Raw genomic sequence first — 18,179 nt, 5'->3', positions numbered from 1 at the left:
ACACCTTAAATTTAAAAGGTAAATAAATACCCTTTTAAAGTACCTTTAGAAAATACCTTCTATTCACAATAGAAAGGGACTTAGAATTACACACTCACATAATACCTTGTACAGTAGTGTGCCCACTTATGAAATAAAAAATAAAAAGCCGGCATACACACTAACAAAATAACCCTGTTGCAGGCAGTGGTGGAAAAAGTACTCAAATTCTTTACTGAATTAAAAGTACCAATACTGCAATATAGAAATACTCTGTTACAAGTAAAAGTCCAGAATTCAAAATGTATTTGAGTAAAACTGCAAAAGTATTGGCATCAAAATGTACTTAAAGTACCAAAATATTGGAAAATAGCAGATACAAGCTCGTTGTGAGCTTGTAGATCGGCTATTTATTTATAAATTGTATTTATAAATAGCCTATGCATAAAATAGGGCTAAAGTGGTTAATGTACGTTTCATAATATCGTATATCGGAAAAGTAACTAAAGTCTTAAAATAATAGTGGAGTAAAAGTATAATATTTGCCTCCGAGATGTAGTGGAGTAGAGGTAAAAGTACTGAAAATTGGAAATACTCAAGTAAAGTACAAAGACCTCAAAATTGTACTTAAGTACAGTACTTCAGTAAATGTACTTGGTTACTTTCCACCACTGGTTGCAGGCCTGATCAATGATCAACGGTGTGTGAACCGAGTGGAGAAGCCTCTTCACTCTGTGAGCCGAGAGTCAATGGGTTAACTTAACTCACCCAACGATAACAGTTCAATGTCTCTTATTTCAGACGTTCCCAACACGGACCGTTCCAGTGGAAAAGATGACTGGTCTCTCCCACGACACCAGAGCTGCACCCAGCTTTCCCCTGTGGGTCGCAGGGTGCTCTATCTGGTTCTCTGTAGACTAGTCCTTGTCTCCACAAACAAACAGTGTCCGAAAGTCTTTATATTCCAAACGTTCACGGTGTTGCTTCTTCTCCACTGGACGTTAGCTCCGCTAGCATGAGGCTAACAACAGTGCATCTCTAGACGCCTGCTTACTGCAGTAACGGTAAACAAAAGACTCGACTTGACTCCAAAACAGGACAAATATTATTATCACGTAATGCTCGTTCTTTGATTCACGTGTGCGGGGTCTATGGTATGGAACCAGGCTACACCGCTCTGGCTTAGAGCACACACCTCCCAGTTCGTCCCGCCCCCCAACCAATCATATCCTTAGAAAAGTGATGGACCGTCATAATGACCAATCAGAGGTAGTTAACAGGAAAAAGGAAAACACAGCGTTAGGATGATCCAAAGATTGTTAATATAGAAAGATACACATTCTCCATTGGAGCCACTAGAGGCGAAGTAGTACACAAATCCTACAAATGGTCTCCTAAGTAGGCGTGGTTGTCTTCTCCCCCGACCATCCCACCACCCTCCCCCTCCCCTCTCCCTGGCTGACAACGTCATGTGGATGTGTATTTGTGTATTTTCTTCATTAAAGAAAATAAATGCTTTACATGTTTGAAAGTGCACTGTTATTGGCAAAGATGACCCAAAAAATCCCACCACAAACTCACACGTATTATTCAGTCTTATCTTCTGCTAGATATGCTCCTAATTCTGCTCAGCATTGTAACAGGTCCTTTTATTTATAAGGTATAGATTTTACCACTATAGACTATAATGTGTTTAGCATGAATGTTTAGCAAAATGTCATGATTCCCAAATCATACCGATCAACCAAGACAGTTAATAATGGAAAATGATATTATTGAGCATTGGAACACACATTTTATTTATTTAATTTTTTAAATGTCCATAATGATTTCACGTAGGCCTACCACATTCACATATAGAATCTCAGTTTATTAGTTTTTAGAACATCATATGGGGACAGAGCATAGAGTTCAAATCTAATATAATAATAATACAATATAATATAAGGGACAGACAGAGCCCTCTATGTCTCGTCCGTCAGACTGCAGATGGACTCTTCAGATATCTTCCCAGATCTCGCGAGAGTGTGTTGCTAGGATAAAGAAAGGTGGATAACAAAGTAGATTTTCTCCTAATTTGTGTCACTAAAAAAAAAGCCATTTTAGTATGAAAATCGTGCATATTTTGTGTCTTGTGATGATCGGGTCCAATATTTAGTTCAGTGACCATGGAGCTAAAGAATGGTTCAGAAGCTGTGTTCACGTTGACTCTTCCATTGGAATCAAATAGACTCCAACTTGCTTCCTGTCTCCTAAAAAGGTGTCCACCTACGTCACGCAGAAAATAGGAGAAACGGGAAGTAAACCGGAGAATGCGCCTCTTGCTATTTTCCTCTTGGAAACCCCATATAAGTTATGTAAGAAGCAAGCTAGCACGGAGCATTGCAATTCTGGGGAAAACAAAACACATTTTGGATCATAAATCACTTCATATTTTATATTGCTCACTTATACTACCATATCTCAATTATTGTGTAGAGATTTGGGGTAACACTTATAAAGGAAATCTAAAACCATTATGCATTCTGCAAAAAAGAGCCATTAGAATAGTTAACAAGGTAGGCTATCTAGATCACACTAATATACTATTTTCAAAATCACATGCCATGAAGTTCATGGACCTTGTTGAATATAAGACCTCACTAATCATGTTCAGAGCGAGAAACAAACTGTTGCCAGGTAACATACAAAAAATGTTTGGTGACAGAGAGGGGGGTTACAATTTAAGACGAGAACTTAATCTAAAAATGCATTGTGTTAGTTCAACCTTGAAAAGTATGTGCATTTCAGTTCATGGAGTGAAATTGTGGAATGGACTGAGTTTGGAGGTTCAGCAAAGTCCAAAATCACTTCAAGAAGATTTATAAATGTGTCATATTTAAGAGATATTTGGTTGAGGAGGGGCCATGTTGACCTATGTAGATAGAGTAACTACTAGTAGGGTTGGTTTTATTTTAATTTTATTGTATCTCTGTTATTACTGCGGTTATTTTTTATTGTTCTATTTTTATATTTTCTTTTTAACATGCAGTGGAGATGTTTAGGTGTGAATACATTAATGTTTTTCAAAAAAATGTGAAAATTGCTAGTGAAAAAGGGGGTAGGAGTTTATAAGTTTTAGACTTCATCCTACTCCTTTTCGGACATTGTTGTTTTGTTTTTTTTCTAGTTTTGTATTCTATTTGTTTTTTTATTAATGATGTTCGAAATAAAATTCATTCATTCATTCATTCATTCATTCATTCATTCATTCATTCATTCATTCATTCATCTCTTAAAGTCGTACTAGCTTCTAAAGACCTGTTGGCTTATAGCCTGGGCACCATTCCTTTTCGGGTATATGATCCGGTCGGGAGCTCTACGTCATCCGCGTCATCAGCGACCGGATCGCGACAAACCGGAAAGACGTCTCACCCCAAAATAGGTCCGTCCTATAAAATCCTTGATGCGGCGTAGTTTAGCTTATTTTTTTAATATAAATGTGAGTGTACTTTCCGGAGACTATTTAGCGTCTGTATTATCCGTATTATCCCACGGGGAAATTCTATTCCATTTAAATAGGGATTGGGGAACCAAAACAAAGCGGCACCGCAAAACCGGATCGCGACAATCCGGAAAGAAGATTATTTTTTCTTTTTTCTTTTTCAGTAGGCGTGGCCTAGACCGGATCATATGGGTCTTTAGTAACAGACACCAGGCTTTCCTCCGAGGTGGAAAGACTGGTGATGCGAGGTTAGTTGGCTTATTAAATTGACTGCCTAATACTAAGGGTTTGAATATTAGGCACATAATGCTGGGGAAATTACCCAGGGGTTACGTATGGTTGCAGAAAGAAAACAAGTGTCTTTATAAAGTGTCTACATTTAAATAATACATCTAAAATCAGATTAATCTCAGCAATCAACCTTCAGTGGTGAAGGAAATATGAATAAAATACCAGAATTGAGGTTAATGTTAATCTAGGGTGTGGCGTCTGCCATTCCCTGCGACCCCAAATGACCAGGCCTACACATTATGACATGGGTCCTAACCAAAGTTAAACCCATATCACAACAGACAAGAACGGCCTTTGTACTAAACACATAGTGTCCAGATCCTGCAGTTATATGCTTTCTGATTTCAAGTTAGACCTGTATTACAGCAGGCATGGATGACTTTGTCATATCAAACAAACAATGTTACTTACGATCAAAATAAATAATACACATTATGAAGAGAAAGATATTGGGTACAGAACGAGGACGGAACAAAGCTAAATGGATTGAAAATTAATGATGGAGAGGAACAGAGAAATGATATACAATCCATCCAGAGTGAACAAGATCCAGTTTCATATACTGACCAGCTCTGTGTTGACTTCTTTTAAGAACTTCGTCAACAAAGCAGGATGTCATGCTATTTAGTCATTGTTTTTTTCATGGTCAACATTTCATTCTGTGCAGTCAGTGTTCTGAAAGCTTAGCTAGTTGAAAATCAACACGTTTTCCTTGTTTGAGTGTGTACAGTACATTTACTTTAACAACCATGCATTCTCTACTCTGTGTTGTGGACAACAGAAGAAAGACCATGGCGTGAATGAAAAGTATTTGTTCAGGAACGACAGGAGCATACAGAGGCCTGTGTTCTGTAAAAGTTCATTTTTTCTTCACACAGGAGCGCCATTTTGAGGATGTTTTACTTTACTGGAGTATTCCCATTTTTCTATACTTTTACTTCTGCTCCACTACATCTCAGAGGCAAATATTGTACTTTTACTCCACTACAATTATTTGAAAACTTTAGTTACTAGTTACTTAGTAGATTTAGATTATTGCAAAACACACATTAACCACTTCAGCCCTATTTAAACGTTGGCTATTTGAAAATAGCCGATCTACAAGATCGCGAGGCGTTGTGAGCTTGTAGATCGGCTATTTTCAAAGGATTTTTATACATTTTATTTTTTTTTGATCAATTTTTTATTTATTTTTCAAATAAAGAGGCCATACTCAGGAAAACTAAGACAAAAAAGGGAAAGGAAAAAGAAACTGATAATAATACACATACACACATGTAGACATACAACAAAAAATAATAATACAAAATTAATAAAAAATAAAATAAAAAAGAATACAAAACTCGGTCAGACAAACAAACTCGCAAAGAGCTAAATAAATGAGACAAGTCAAACAATAAACATGCATACATGCATTAGATGGAGACATGCATACATGCGTTAAACAAAAAACATAACCCATAACAAGCAAAACATTCAATACAATATGGACATCCACATGAGCAGGGAAAAAAAGTACAAGTACAAGACAGGTACAGACAGGGACAGACCAACACGAGACAAGCACAAGACAAGCACAGGACAAGCACAAGACAAGTACAGGACATGTACAGGAGCCACAGGTACGGGGAAAGGGAGAAATGGACAAGGCCACAACCCAATACAGGTTAAAACTAGCCAAGCGACTGAACTGCATCCAGAGCTCTGGACCAGTTATCCACAGTGTCAGCTCTGGCACTCTGGATTTTTATACATTTTAGACATTTGATAACTTGTGAAACGGGACATTCTGCAAAACGAGTACTTATTTAGTCAATTTGAATTCCGGACTTTTACTTGTGTTTCTAAAGTGCAGTATTGATACTTTTACTTAAGTAAAACATGTGAGTACTTCTTCCACCACTGTGTGTGACCAAAACGCACACACAGTAGACCAGAGGAAGACATAATGCAATAATCCTACTATATAATAATCCTACTATATAATCCTACTATATAATCCTATTATAATTGGAGTAATAATTGGAGTAACCTCTGTCTGTCCGTCTTGGTGTCTTGGTGTCTTGGGTTGACCGGGTATGGGCTAGTAATAATAATAATAACAACAACAACATGGTCCCCACTCCTTTGGGGTATTTTTTGTCATAGTACATTGCACATACAAGACATTTCTCCTCTGCATTTTTGATTGATTGATTGAATACTTTATTAGTCAGAAATGTAAACAATGAGAGGAACAGTCAGACATAAAGGCTAAAAGGATAACACAAAAAAGTCCTGGGGACTTGTTTCCATTGTGGTCCTATGTATTCAATTCATCAACATAGCATAAAGAAATAACACAATAATACATGTCATCAACAAAAACAAAACACTATATGAATGACACCTCCTTGCATTTACCTCCCCTTGAGGTCTCCTGAGATAGATGGTTTTTCAGGCTTGTTTTGAAATAAACCAGTGATTTACATCTTTTAATGGATGGTGCCACATTTTGGAGGCAGAGCAGTAGAATGAGAATGTTCCCATGTTTGTTCTATATTTGCGTAGTACCAGATCATGGCCGCTCCCTCTAGTGTTGTGGCTGTGGGAGTCACTCACTTTGGAGAAGTAGTTAGTCAGGTATGAGGGTATTGAGGGCACGGCCCCCTTGACTATCTTAAATGCTCCCAATAGTTTAGGAGCATTTCATTCTCCTAACTATTAGGAGCAGTTAGAGGTTATGTGTCTTGCTCAGGGACACCTTGACACATAGACCGGGGCCAGGGGGACGAACCGATAGCCTTCTGATTCCCAGACTGGCCTTCAGTTGATTCTGTAACATATCGCTGTTGTCGGGCAGAAACCTTGTATCTCCAAGTTTTCTAATTGTTATGTTTTTTTCGTAAATCTTGTGCGACATAAGAGTGTCGTACAAAAGTAGTGAAAATAGCAGACCAACAAGCGCTGAGCTTGTAAATCGTCTATTTTCACTATTTTAAAATGTTTTAAAAATAATAATAAAAAAAGGAATGGTTTTGGACATACAAGGTCTCCACCCGACAGCAACGACATCTGTCTTTGTAAATGGAACACCAAGGGGATGCTTGTGCATTATTGCACTGAATCATCATTAATGACTCCTTCATTAAAAGGCTCTCTTGTCAGGAGTAACCATTACCAGTTCAACTGGTACTCACCTGGTCTTGTAAAAGCAGCGGTACTCTCCCTGGTCCTGAAACAGCACTGGGTTGACGTACAGGACAAACTCTTCCACAGAGCGGCCCATCTCTACGGTGAACCGAGACGTATCCTCGTCTTCAATCATCACATAGGACTGGGGGGCGAACAAAGATTTACCAGACGTTTAATGCACTGTAGTTATTGAAATAACAAACTATGAAATGACACGATGCAGTGTTTGAATTAGGGTTTCGACTGGCTAGGCCCAAACTCCTCCAGTTTAGTGAAAAATACATTTTACTCATGGCTTTATCTGTATGTCCACACATCCACCGCAACCACAGTGTTTTCTTTATGGCAAAAGATCTAATTTTCCCTGCAGCCATAGTTTGGGACGAAACTAAGACACTGACAAGAAAGCAGCTGAAGATATGCCCATCAATGTGTTAGTTAGTGATACAGCAGATTTAGGAGAATCATCAAAACACATGAGTAAGGGGGTTCTGTTAGGCAAAAAATGTAAAACAGCACAGTTACATTTAAAATACTTTGTCTAAAAGGTCCGTTCATAAAAGTCCTTGTGGTCTCGTTTCCAACGAGGTCCTAGGTATTCAGTTCATAGACATATATAGTGGCACCACACACAAAAAGATAACAATATGTACAAAAAAAAAAGCTATATGTACAAGAACGGGGGGGGGAGTCGTTTGTCTAACAGGAAAATAGTACTACCTCCTTTTTTGGCCTCCTGAAAGGTGAATTTTCAGGGCTGTTTCAAAAGAGCCCAGCGAAAGGCTACATCCTGAACCACTCAAGGGATTAAAGAATGACTAGTCTGGTCTTGGTCTGCACAGAGAGAACTTGTCTTGCACTATTTTTTAACCAGGACTGCACACCACCATAAGAACACAAGCAGTGAGTGTATGTTACCTGGTTGTAGGAGACCAGAAGGTTATCGTTTCGGAGCCACCAGACACTCAGCTCCTTGGAGGACTGGGATCTCTGCACCGACAGGATGCAGGGCAGGTGCAGGCTGTCACCCAGCCACGCCGTGACAGATGTTTCCACACTGAGCTCTGAGAGAGGATAGAGGCTGAGTGGGTTCAATGAGGCTTCAGGCAGTTAAAAACACGCTTCTGTGACCTTGCTTTTTAACTGATCTCCTTCTGACTGAATTCTATCCTTTCGTAACCCCTTTTAAGACGTGAGGCCGATTCTACAAATGCCTTCTAAATCGGTAGTTCTCACGATCTCGTTCTCAAGATTTTTCAAAAATGTTCCAAAAATAGCAGATGTATAAGCTCGCAGCGCGGCACATAGTGACACGCTGTGAGCTTGTATATCTGCTATTTTTGAATAGCCAACGCAAACATCTAAAATGACACAGATGCTTTGATGGTATCGTTTTAACTTCTTGACTACATTTTCACTTATTATTGCTGCGTTCTTTATTTGATCTTTGTTTTCATTTTTAATGTAAAGCACTTTGAACTGCATTCATGTCTGAAAGGTGCTCTATTAAAACCTACAGTAGCAACACTCATATCTCTCTCTCTCTCTCTCTCTCTCTCTCTCTCTCTCTCTCTCTCTCTCTCTCTCTCTCTCTCTCTCTCTCTCTCTCTCTCTCTCTCTCTCTCTCTCTCTCTCTCTCTCTCTCTCTCTCTCTCTCTCTCTCTCTCTCTCTCTCTCTCTCTCTCTCTCTCTCTCTCTCTCTCTCTCTCTCTCTCTCTCTCTCTCTCTCTCTCTCACCATTCACTTTGAGCCATACTGTCGACACAGTGCGTCTTCCTCTGAGGCACTCATACATGTCAGCATCAGTCTGTCGGACTCTACCCAGAAACAGGTCTCCTTCCTTCAGCCTCGGTTCTGGGGCAAACCGTACCCGACCCTGCAAGGAAAAGTTCAAACTAAATCAAAGCTCAGTTAGACACTTTCATCAAGATAAGTCATTTATTGCAAATTTGACAACGATGATACAACAGATTAATCTGCACAAGCATGACACAGAAATGCACCAGAGTTCACAGTACACACAATTAGCATGCTGAGATAGCGAAGAGCTACAGTAAATACTACTACAGGAAGAGTCAGGGGAGGTGGAGGGAGTTTGATCACTGACTATTAGCAGCAGTAGAGGTATCAGTGAGCTATACTGAATGACGTGTAACATGAAAGAAGTAGTCACGGTTCTGCTTAAAAAGGCCACCTAGACTGAACCATTAGGATTGAGGGTGCATGCGTTACATTGTGGGTGCACCGTACGTGATTGGAGGTGCACGTGGGACCGGCTTGACTTCCATGCCTGCCTGAACTTCCACGATACTTGATAGTTTATTGGCTCACCATCATAGGAAACTATTTTGGTGCTACCATTGGTTAGGTAGAACCATTAGAGGTGCCTAAACCAAGCTAGAGAACAACCAGTAGAGAATCTCTGAAGAACCATAACTTGTACTGTAATAGCGTCATATTTATATCTAATATAATATATTATATCGTTATTATTATATTACACAATCTGAGGAGGCAGAGAGTACAGAACAATACCTCATATCCCGGACCCTGGACCAGCTCTCCTGACTGGAAGAAGGCCACGTCTGATCCCACGGCCTCCCAGCGGATCTCACCCTCCTCTCCCTCCTCCAGTTGCAGCCCTTCCTCCACGTACGCTGAGCCGTTACAGGGCAGGGTGACCGTAGAGCCATAATCCACCGACAGAGACACAACCTGGGGCAGATGAGAGACTGGAGAGAGACACAGAGAGACAGACAGACAGACACAGAGAGACAGACAGACACAGAGAGACAGACAGACACAGAGAGGCAGAGACACAGAGCCAGATGAGCAGTGAAGGATTGGTGAGGAAATAAGGGTACAGATGGATGGGAGGGTGGTGGTTAGAAGAGGAGGAGAGAGGAGGAAGAGGAGGAGACAGGAGGAAGAGGAGGAGACAGGAGGAGAGAGGAGGAGACAGGACAGGAGGAAGAGGAGGAGACAGGAGGAGAGAGGAGGAGACAGGAGGAAGAGGAGGAGACAGGAGGAGAGAGGAGGAGACAGGACAGGAGGAGAGAGGAGGAGACAGGAGGAGAGAGGAGGGATAAAGTGATTATGGCATAAGACCCAGATCTCACAGTTTGTGAGACTGTGAATACAGGCAGGGAGAGGAGAGGAGAAAAGAAGGAGTGAAAGGGAAGAGGAGAGCAGATGAGGGAATAAAGACGGGAGGAGAGGAGTGAGAGAAGTGGAATTAAAGTAAAAGATGAAAGAAGGTTAAGTATAATGAGAGGAGGAGGATTTTAAATCGAATTTTATTGTTTAAAAAAACATGCAGATGCGTAGAAAACATTTATTAAACATTTATTTTAGAAACGTTTATTAAAGAAAGCAACGTTTCCGTCACCTTCTTCAGGCGAAATCGACTTATATAAAAAAGAAAAGAGGAAAAAAAAGTGAAAAGCAAGTAAAAGATGCAACGACTCACCACTGCAGATCTGTCCAAACTGAAGAGAAGCCAACGTCACCACAATGCCAAGAAGAGACATCATCTTCTACCTCTCTCTGTCTGCAGTATAGAACATGATATGAACAAAATATTCGGTCAAAGTGGCTTGAAGACAACAAATGACAATCTTTAATCCATGGTCTGGTAGACAGCTCGCCCTGAAACATGACTGTCATATCATGACCGTCATGGATGAACTTCAACCTGGTGTTTGCACTTTCTCCCTTTTTGGCCCATAAACGTTCAGATTTCAAATAAAGTGCTTACCCCATGGCCATGGATGTTGCAATTATGTACGGGTTCTCAGAAATAACCGTATTGTTCAATAAAAAGCGACCCTATCGGTTGGAAGGTGTATTGCACTCTGATACATTATAACTCTATGAGAAAATGGCCACCGGTCGGATTAAAAGGCTTTTTTACTGAACAACATGGAAGCTACGGGTACTTCTGAGAGCCCGTACACAATAGTAACATCTGTGGCCATGAGGTCAGAACTTCATATTTTAAATCTGAACGTTTATGTAGATGTGCAGGCCAAAAAGGGAGAAAGCGCAAACACCAGATTGAAGTTCATCCATGACGGTCGTGACAGATCCATGGCTAGGTAGAGACAGCATGCCATGATTGCTGCAAAGGGCTGTGTGTCATTCATGCTGCATGCATTGCATCCATGATCCTTAAAATGTCCAACGTGCGTAAAATGTCCAGCGCGCGTAAATGTTCCATCCATGCGTCCGTCGCCAAGAAGTCAACAACCAAAAACGGGGACACCGTGTGGTGTGGTCGTGTGGACGGTGGTTTCTGGTCCTTACCGAAAATAACCACTAGATCATCAGATGATAGATCAACCCAATCCACACGGTGTCTCTCTCACGTACACGGGTCCACAACAACAGATGATATTCCGTCCTCTGTCTTTCTCTCTGTTTTAAACTTATGAAATAAGTGTCTTTTGTCACTTGTCGCGTTTCCAGCCGTGGTGCATTCATTACAGTATATTACTGTACGAACTCGAGTCCCGGTTTGTGCTTAGTTAGCAGCCAGCGCACAATATTTTGGCAGAGGACACACGGGGAAACACGCGCGCAGCGCGTCTCGGGTGTCCATACATCCATACAGGGGGATTTGGCAGCGCGTCAACAGAAGGTGGTTTCATTTTAACATATTAACTTATATATAGACGAGGAGGGATGGAATTGCAAAGGAGATGTTTTTAGCCTGATTATTATCAGCCTGAAGCTGCGAAGAGGCAGTTCACTCAGAGAGTGGGCGGGGTCTATGGTTTGGAACCAGGCTAAGATGTTTTAACTCTGTGAATGCGCCCTGAAGCGCGTGCACGCACACACGTAGGCTATCGCACACACACACACACACACACACACACACACACACACACACACACACACACGCACACACACACACACACACACACACACACACACACACACACACACACACACACACACACACACACACACACACACACACACACAAACTGTACCTCTGTGCTTTTTTTTTTAGAACTGTTAATAAAGTATTCAATCAATCAATCAATCAAAATAAGACATTGGATAGTGAGGCAGAAATCACTTCAAAAGCAGGAGAAATCTGTCAGCATGAGTGCATTCAGTGGAAGTAACTAAGTACTAAGTATTTACTCAAGTACTGTACGTAAGTACAATTTTGAGGTATTTAATTAGTATTTTTTTAGTTTTTAGTATTAGTAAGTAGGTATTTCCAATGTTCAATAATTTTACCTCTACTCCACTACATCTCAGAGCCAAATATTATACTTTTACTCCACAACAATTATTTAATAGTTACGTTGTAGATTTTGATTATTACTACAAAACATACAATAACCACTGCAGCCCTACATACATTTTGAAAATAGCCGATCTGCAAGCTCACAATGCGTGTAGATCTGCTATTTTCAAAAGATTTTTAAACATTTGAAAACTTGTGAAATGGGACATTCTGCATAATGAGTACTTTTACTTTTGGTAATTAAGTACATTTTGATACCAATACTTTTGTACTTTTACTCAAGTACATTTTGAATTCCGGACTTTTACTTGTAACAGAGTATTTCTACATTGCAGTGTTGATACTTTTACTTAAGTAAAACATATGAGTACTTTTTCCACCACTGAGTGCATTCATGATCAAATGATTTCAGTGACCTCATGTCTTTCCTTCTAGTGCCACCCTTAGGACAAAGGTTCAAGTTGCAGTTGACTTCGTCATGGTGCTTCACACACAAATAAACACTGACTATATTGTATAAGGGAGCCATCCAGGAGAAGAATTACTGCTGTCTGCAGTTTGAACAATGATGCGGACAAATGTTGCCTGTATAGGATCTTATTCAGGTGGGATTAAACCCATAGACAAACTGCAATGAGTCAAGCTGCCTTTACTTCTCCTGTGCACCTACTGGTCCAATTGAAATTAGGCATTGCTTAAAAATTGTCAAATGCTTGAACTGGCACAGCAGTTTATTTGTAAACCTGACATGAAACCAACATAATGACTCAGAGTTGTGTCAGTGAGTGGAGGCTCAATAAAACTGAAGTGAGACAACATGGGGACTGCCCATAAGTCCGATATCCCATTACTCCGACTACGTGGCTTCCGCGTGCGATTAGGGTTAGGGTCGACAACATCACATCCTGGTGTCTTTGTGAGTGAGAACTGTCAATAATCACTTCATAACTTTATTTCAATCTCCTCATAAAGGGTCCATGTTATATACGAGTCAAAACTATGGAAATTATCCTTAATATCATTAATAATTCAATGATTCAATGATTCAATTCAATAATCCTAATTACTTGCAATAAAATGACCAGTATACCAATGTAAAACAAAAATATCACTATTCTCACCTTGATTGTGTGTGCTTCCAGGTGTGGCACATCACTAACACCTGTTGTATGGGTGTGGTCAGTGCTGTAGTGCAAAGGGTTCCCAAACTTTTCAGGCCACGACCCCCCAAAATGATCATATTTGAACCCCCACCCTGACAAGCACTTGGAAATAGGCATTGCATTTAATTTGACTCGGTTCCACAGATTTCAAGCTAGACAAGAAAAAATAATGTTAGGATCAAAACAGATCTGTGTGCTGCCTTGATAGCCTAAGCTAGCAGCTGGGTTTGTAACCACCATGCAGAGACTTCTAGTTCAGGGGTCTTCAACAGGGGGTCCGGGACCCTAGGGGGTCCTGAGAGTTAGGCTACAACAGGGGGGCCGCCAAATCGCATTCCTTTTCTGAGGGTATAACATTAACCGAAAATAGCAGATCTACAAGCTCACAACGCCTCGCAGAGCTTGTAGATCTGTTATTTTCGTCAAAGAGGTTTGGGATAGGGGGAAAAAAGAGCAGACCAAGATCAAGTTTACAAGGTATTGAATTAATCCAAAAATAATGAATCCAACACAACGCTACACAATGACAGTGCTGTCAAACAAGTCTATGAAGCTATCTATGAAATCTATGAAAAAGTTCTGCAACACAATTTTATTTATTATTTTAGCATCCGTATTCTGGGCATATCATATAATAGGTGAAGAGATTTGGTGTTGTGGGGAAAAACAAGCAGACCTAGTATAGAGCCCTGGTGTACCCGGGCAACTAGGGTTTAAGTGGTTATGGGCCCACTCAGCCTATAACTACACAGTGCAGTGTTGCTCTGCAGACACTAATGAAACAATCCATCAGATGAGAAGTACTTTTAGACAAACCATCGCTGTGGGTGTGTCAGCAATTCAGCTGATAACATACAAGTTTGACTAATGACAGCCACATCTACCCACTAATAATATGAGTTCATATTCATATTATGCTATAAAAAAACAACAACATTTGGCTTAACGTTTCTCTTGTCTTCGTCTCCAGGTGGTTGCCAGGAAGTACCGTGGTTTTGAGATTCCATCAGAGATGGTGGGTGGCGATACTTAAACAACGTCTACCAGAGGGAGGAGTTTACCAACACCAGCCCTGCAGAGAGAGAGATTGAGTTTGCGTACCTGGATGTTGCTAAACGAATAAAATAGAAAGATCTACGTATATATTCATCCAGAATATTTGAAGATGTGACAGAGGGAGGACAGTTGGAAAGAGACATTTGTGTTGCACACACTGGATATCACAAAATGTTTCAAATAGAGGCAGCAGTAAAAGAAGGTACAATGAGTACAGGAGATGATGAACATTCTCCTCACATAAGTAAAATGGAAAAATGATTAAGGGTGTACAGAGAATGTTTAGCTACATCCAATGTTAAGTTACAGTATGCATTTATTTTTATTTGTTGAGGTATATTGTGGTAGCTTGCCTTGATCTGACCTCATCGGTTCTGCATGCGACGTCTTTTAGCTTATACAACGTAACATCCATGGAAGATCCAGTTTCAAACCAGTACTGACCAGCTCTGTGTTGCTTCATTTAAGAACCTTTTTTACCTCAACAAAGCAGGATGTTATGTTATTCAGTATTGTTTTGTTATGAGTTCATGGTCAACATTTCATTCTGTTCAGTCAGTGTTCTGAAAGGCGAGTTGAAAATCAATGACTATTCCTTAAAATGTTTGAGTTCGTACAGTACATTTACTTTAACAACACTGAATTCTTGGTCACAGTTTGAAACCAGTGGAGAACAGAACCACACATGAACTGGGAGGCCTCAGCATTGACTTGGAACTGAATATACTAAGTAGCTTGTGTGTGTGTCATTTAACTTGCATGTATCTGTCACATGCGCTTGCTTGGGTGGCTCCCATCCTGCCTGTGGTTTCCTGTTTTCTACAGCCTTTTCAGAGAGTTCCTCTTTTCAGCTAGGCAGTTACCAGCAACTTCCTTGTTCTCATGGTTTAGTGAACTTTGTCTTTGCTGACACTGCTACCACGGCACAGCTACTCTTGACAGGAAACAGACTCTTACTTAAAAGGTCAAAGCATTATACACTTCAACTCTTTAGGCCTTTGTTAATCACAGATTGCCCTTAACAACTTTTCAATATAGTTTAAGTTGTGAGATATTCAAACAAAATGACACATTAACTGTAGATTAATAGAATGCCAATAAAGTAAGATATACAACATAATGAGCATGTATTAAGTTTATTTTACTTCTCCTCTGAACTCTGGTAACTACCTCTGCATATGCATCCAACCCCTCTGTCAGTCCATGTCAACTATGGGAGCACATAAGGCCACGGTGTGCCTCTCCTACACTGGGGTCTGAGGGGTCTGCTAGGGCAGTGGTTCTCAATCTGTGGGTCGGGACAGATGGCAGTAAAGTGACAATTTAAGGACTAATACCTAGAATAATAAAGAAAATAAATTAAATAAAAAAAGACCATTACTGCATCAAAAGTAATCAACAAACTAGCTTGTCTGTGTCATTTAACTAGCATGTATCTCAGTATCTGTCACATGCACTTGCTTGTGTGGCTCCCATCCTGCCTGCGGTTTCCTGTTTTCTACAGCCTTCTCAGAGAGTTCCTCTTTTCAGCTATAGGCAGTTACCGGCAACTTCCTTGTTCTCATGGTTTAGTCTTCACTGACACTGCTACCAGTAAACAGCAGTGCTGCTCTTGCCAGTAAACAGACTCTTGCTCAAAAGGTCAAAGCATTATACACTTCGGGCCCTATTCACGGGGGAATTTGAACAAACCACTAATTAGGGATTTCGGACTAGGCAAGAGGCGTTTCCCCGCAAAATTCGGTATTCTATGGCACCCCCGTGACCCGCCAAACACCTGAGCTACCCGTTACATTATGCATAGGTGTGGTTTGGGCGTTACAATGATAAAACCAATCACCGTGCCAGAAGCCATTGCCTTTAAGAGAAGACTGCGCTAGCCGTCATCCCGATCCAATATGCTCTAGCCTATCTACCTGTCTGCACTGTTGCCTGGTCTGATTATTATAAGCCACATTGGGCTTGTTTTCCTTCTTTTTTTTTTTTTTTTATCCAAATACATTTTTATATTAATTTGTAGCCTATTGTGTTCACAATAAGCTTGTCATATTAGTCAGATCCGGAATAGTATATGAAAGCCATTTAAAATATGTATACTATTGGTACACACCGGCTGCTCCCAAATAATTAATTACATCATGTTGCGACAACGCTCCTACGTGGTACACAGACAAACAGTAGCACATGGGTATAATAAATTGGACAGTTTTAGGAAAGGTCTATAGCCTATGTACTCACGTTGGCTGTATTGTTCTATTTCCATCATTCTAATGGATTCCAGGGGTGTGTAAACATCTCTGTAGTAGCTCCATAGTTTCCTCTGAAGTGACGCAGTTAAAGTTAACTTACATCCATATTGTCCCCGTTATCTTTCATCATCCACCTTTGTTCAGTAATCCCGAACAGAGCTAAACTTTAAGTTTACATCAATCAAAGCCTCTCAAACCCAGACACATTGCTGCGATGCGTATGTGCGTCGCCTATCTACCCAAAATAACAGACATACAAGCTATCAACGGCGCTGCGTCATGTCTGTCGACAGCTTAACAGATCTGTTATTTTGGACAGCATGCAATGAGGCGCGCGCGCCACGGAGAAGCCTAACACTAAACCAAAAATATTACATTACGTGGTCAACAACATACTAGACATGTAACTTGCTTGGAGCTTTTAATGCAGTGGTTCTCAACCTGTGGGTCGAGACCACAATGGAGCACCCAACGCCTGGCGAGCTTGTAGATCTGCTATTTTCACAATATTTATCTGTGGAACCGAGTCAAACAAAATGGGGGGGGTCCCCAGTTCAAATATGGTTATTTTGGGGGGTCATGAACGTAGCGTTTACGCGGGGAATATAATAATAATATAGGCTAATATATATAATATAGGCTATAATAGGGTTTTGGCTGCTGTCTCATTAAACCCATGCTGCGGCATGGGTTTAATGAGACAGCAGCCAAAATGAAAATCACACTATGATCCGATCATCTTATAAAAAATGTAAGTGCTTAAGATTTTAGCCCAAACCCAACGGGACCCGACCCGGCCCGTCGGCACCGGCGGCACCGGGTCTACGTTTTTTTTACATCCAAATAAATTCACATATTAATTAATTTGTAGCGTAGGCTATTGTGTTAATAAGCAATAAGCAACTTGTCATATTAGTCAGATCCCCAAGAGTATATGAAAGCCATTTAAAATAGTTATATATTCTTGCACAGCTGATGCCAAATAATTAATCAACAGGGCAGCGCAACGCAATATAGGTCAAATCACTCAGCTGTCTTGTCATGACGCAGCAGAGCCCCCTTTAAAGTTTAAACCATAATGACATCTTCAGACTATTGAGCTTTCTTCATGTCTTTTTCACCTCAAAGTAAATGTTGGATTATTTCTTCAGATGCGACCACAGGCAGCGGGCCGGGCAGTAGCCTAGAAGGTAACATTGGATTTCTCCATTGCAAAAATGATTACGGTTATTCTATGAAACATATACCATAATCATTTTTAAAATGGTTATGGGGCAGTGTATATATTTATATAGCCCTATTTGCTCCAAGCTGTTTTTTAAATAAAATATAGACTGTTAGGGTAGAATGACTCCTGTTCTTAACGAATTACCAAGATTTAATGAGAAATAAGGCTTCTTTAGAAAAATGACTGACGGGCTGGGCTGGGTCTAATTTGTCAATTATTAGTCGAGCCGGGCTGAAATATTTAGGGGATATGAAAGCTCTAGTTAGTAGTTTGAAGTGCTCATGTGGCCTTAGAG

At 40.4% G+C, this 18,179-nt stretch overlaps 1 protein-coding gene across 2 annotated transcripts; it reads right to left on the bottom strand.

Annotated features, from left to right (window-relative positions):
- Positions 1-1,444: 1,444 nt before the first annotated feature.
- Positions 1,445-11,683, bottom strand: LOC308080786 (polymeric immunoglobulin receptor-like). Of its 2 annotated transcripts, XM_080422780.1 has the most exons (7): positions 11,234-11,683; positions 10,398-10,478; positions 9,464-9,660; positions 8,666-8,804; positions 7,847-7,992; positions 6,934-7,070; positions 1,445-2,247 (listed from the first exon to the last, which is right to left on the bottom strand). In XM_080422780.1, exons 2-7 carry the CDS (start codon positions 10,459-10,461, stop codon positions 2,232-2,234), a joined length of 699 nt encoding a protein of 232 aa, XP_080278906.1. In that variant the 5' UTR covers positions 10,462-10,478; positions 11,234-11,683; the 3' UTR covers positions 1,445-2,231. The 2 variants fall into 2 exon arrangements, with proteins under 2 accessions (XP_080278906.1, XP_080278905.1); XM_080422779.1 differs by having other exon boundaries at positions 10,398-11,683.
- Between the last annotated feature and the right edge of the window lie 6,496 nt (positions 11,684-18,179).

The sequence above is a fragment of the Gymnoscopelus braueri genome (assembly GCF_963280865.1).
Source record: "Gymnoscopelus braueri genome assembly, chromosome: 24".
Classification (NCBI taxonomy): domain Eukaryota; kingdom Metazoa; phylum Chordata; class Actinopteri; order Myctophiformes; family Myctophidae; genus Gymnoscopelus; species Gymnoscopelus braueri.
The sequence above is the reverse complement of the archived record's forward strand: the minus strand, read 5'-3'. Positions and strand labels throughout refer to the sequence as shown.

Excerpts from the sequence above, each read along its gene's own strand:
- LOC308080786 (XM_080422779.1), bottom strand. The coding sequence starts at position 10,461 with ATGATGTCTCTTCTTGGCATTGTGGTGACGTTGGCTTCTCTTCAGTTT. Across the intron at positions 7,993-8,665 it reads AGTATGGCTCAAAGTGAATG|AGCTCAGTGTGGAAACATCT; the intron begins GTGAGAGAGAGA and ends ATCCTCTCTCAG. Across the intron at positions 7,071-7,846 it reads TTCTGGTCTCCTACAACCAG|TCCTATGTGATGATTGAAGA; the intron begins GTAACATACACT and ends TTCGCCCCCCAG.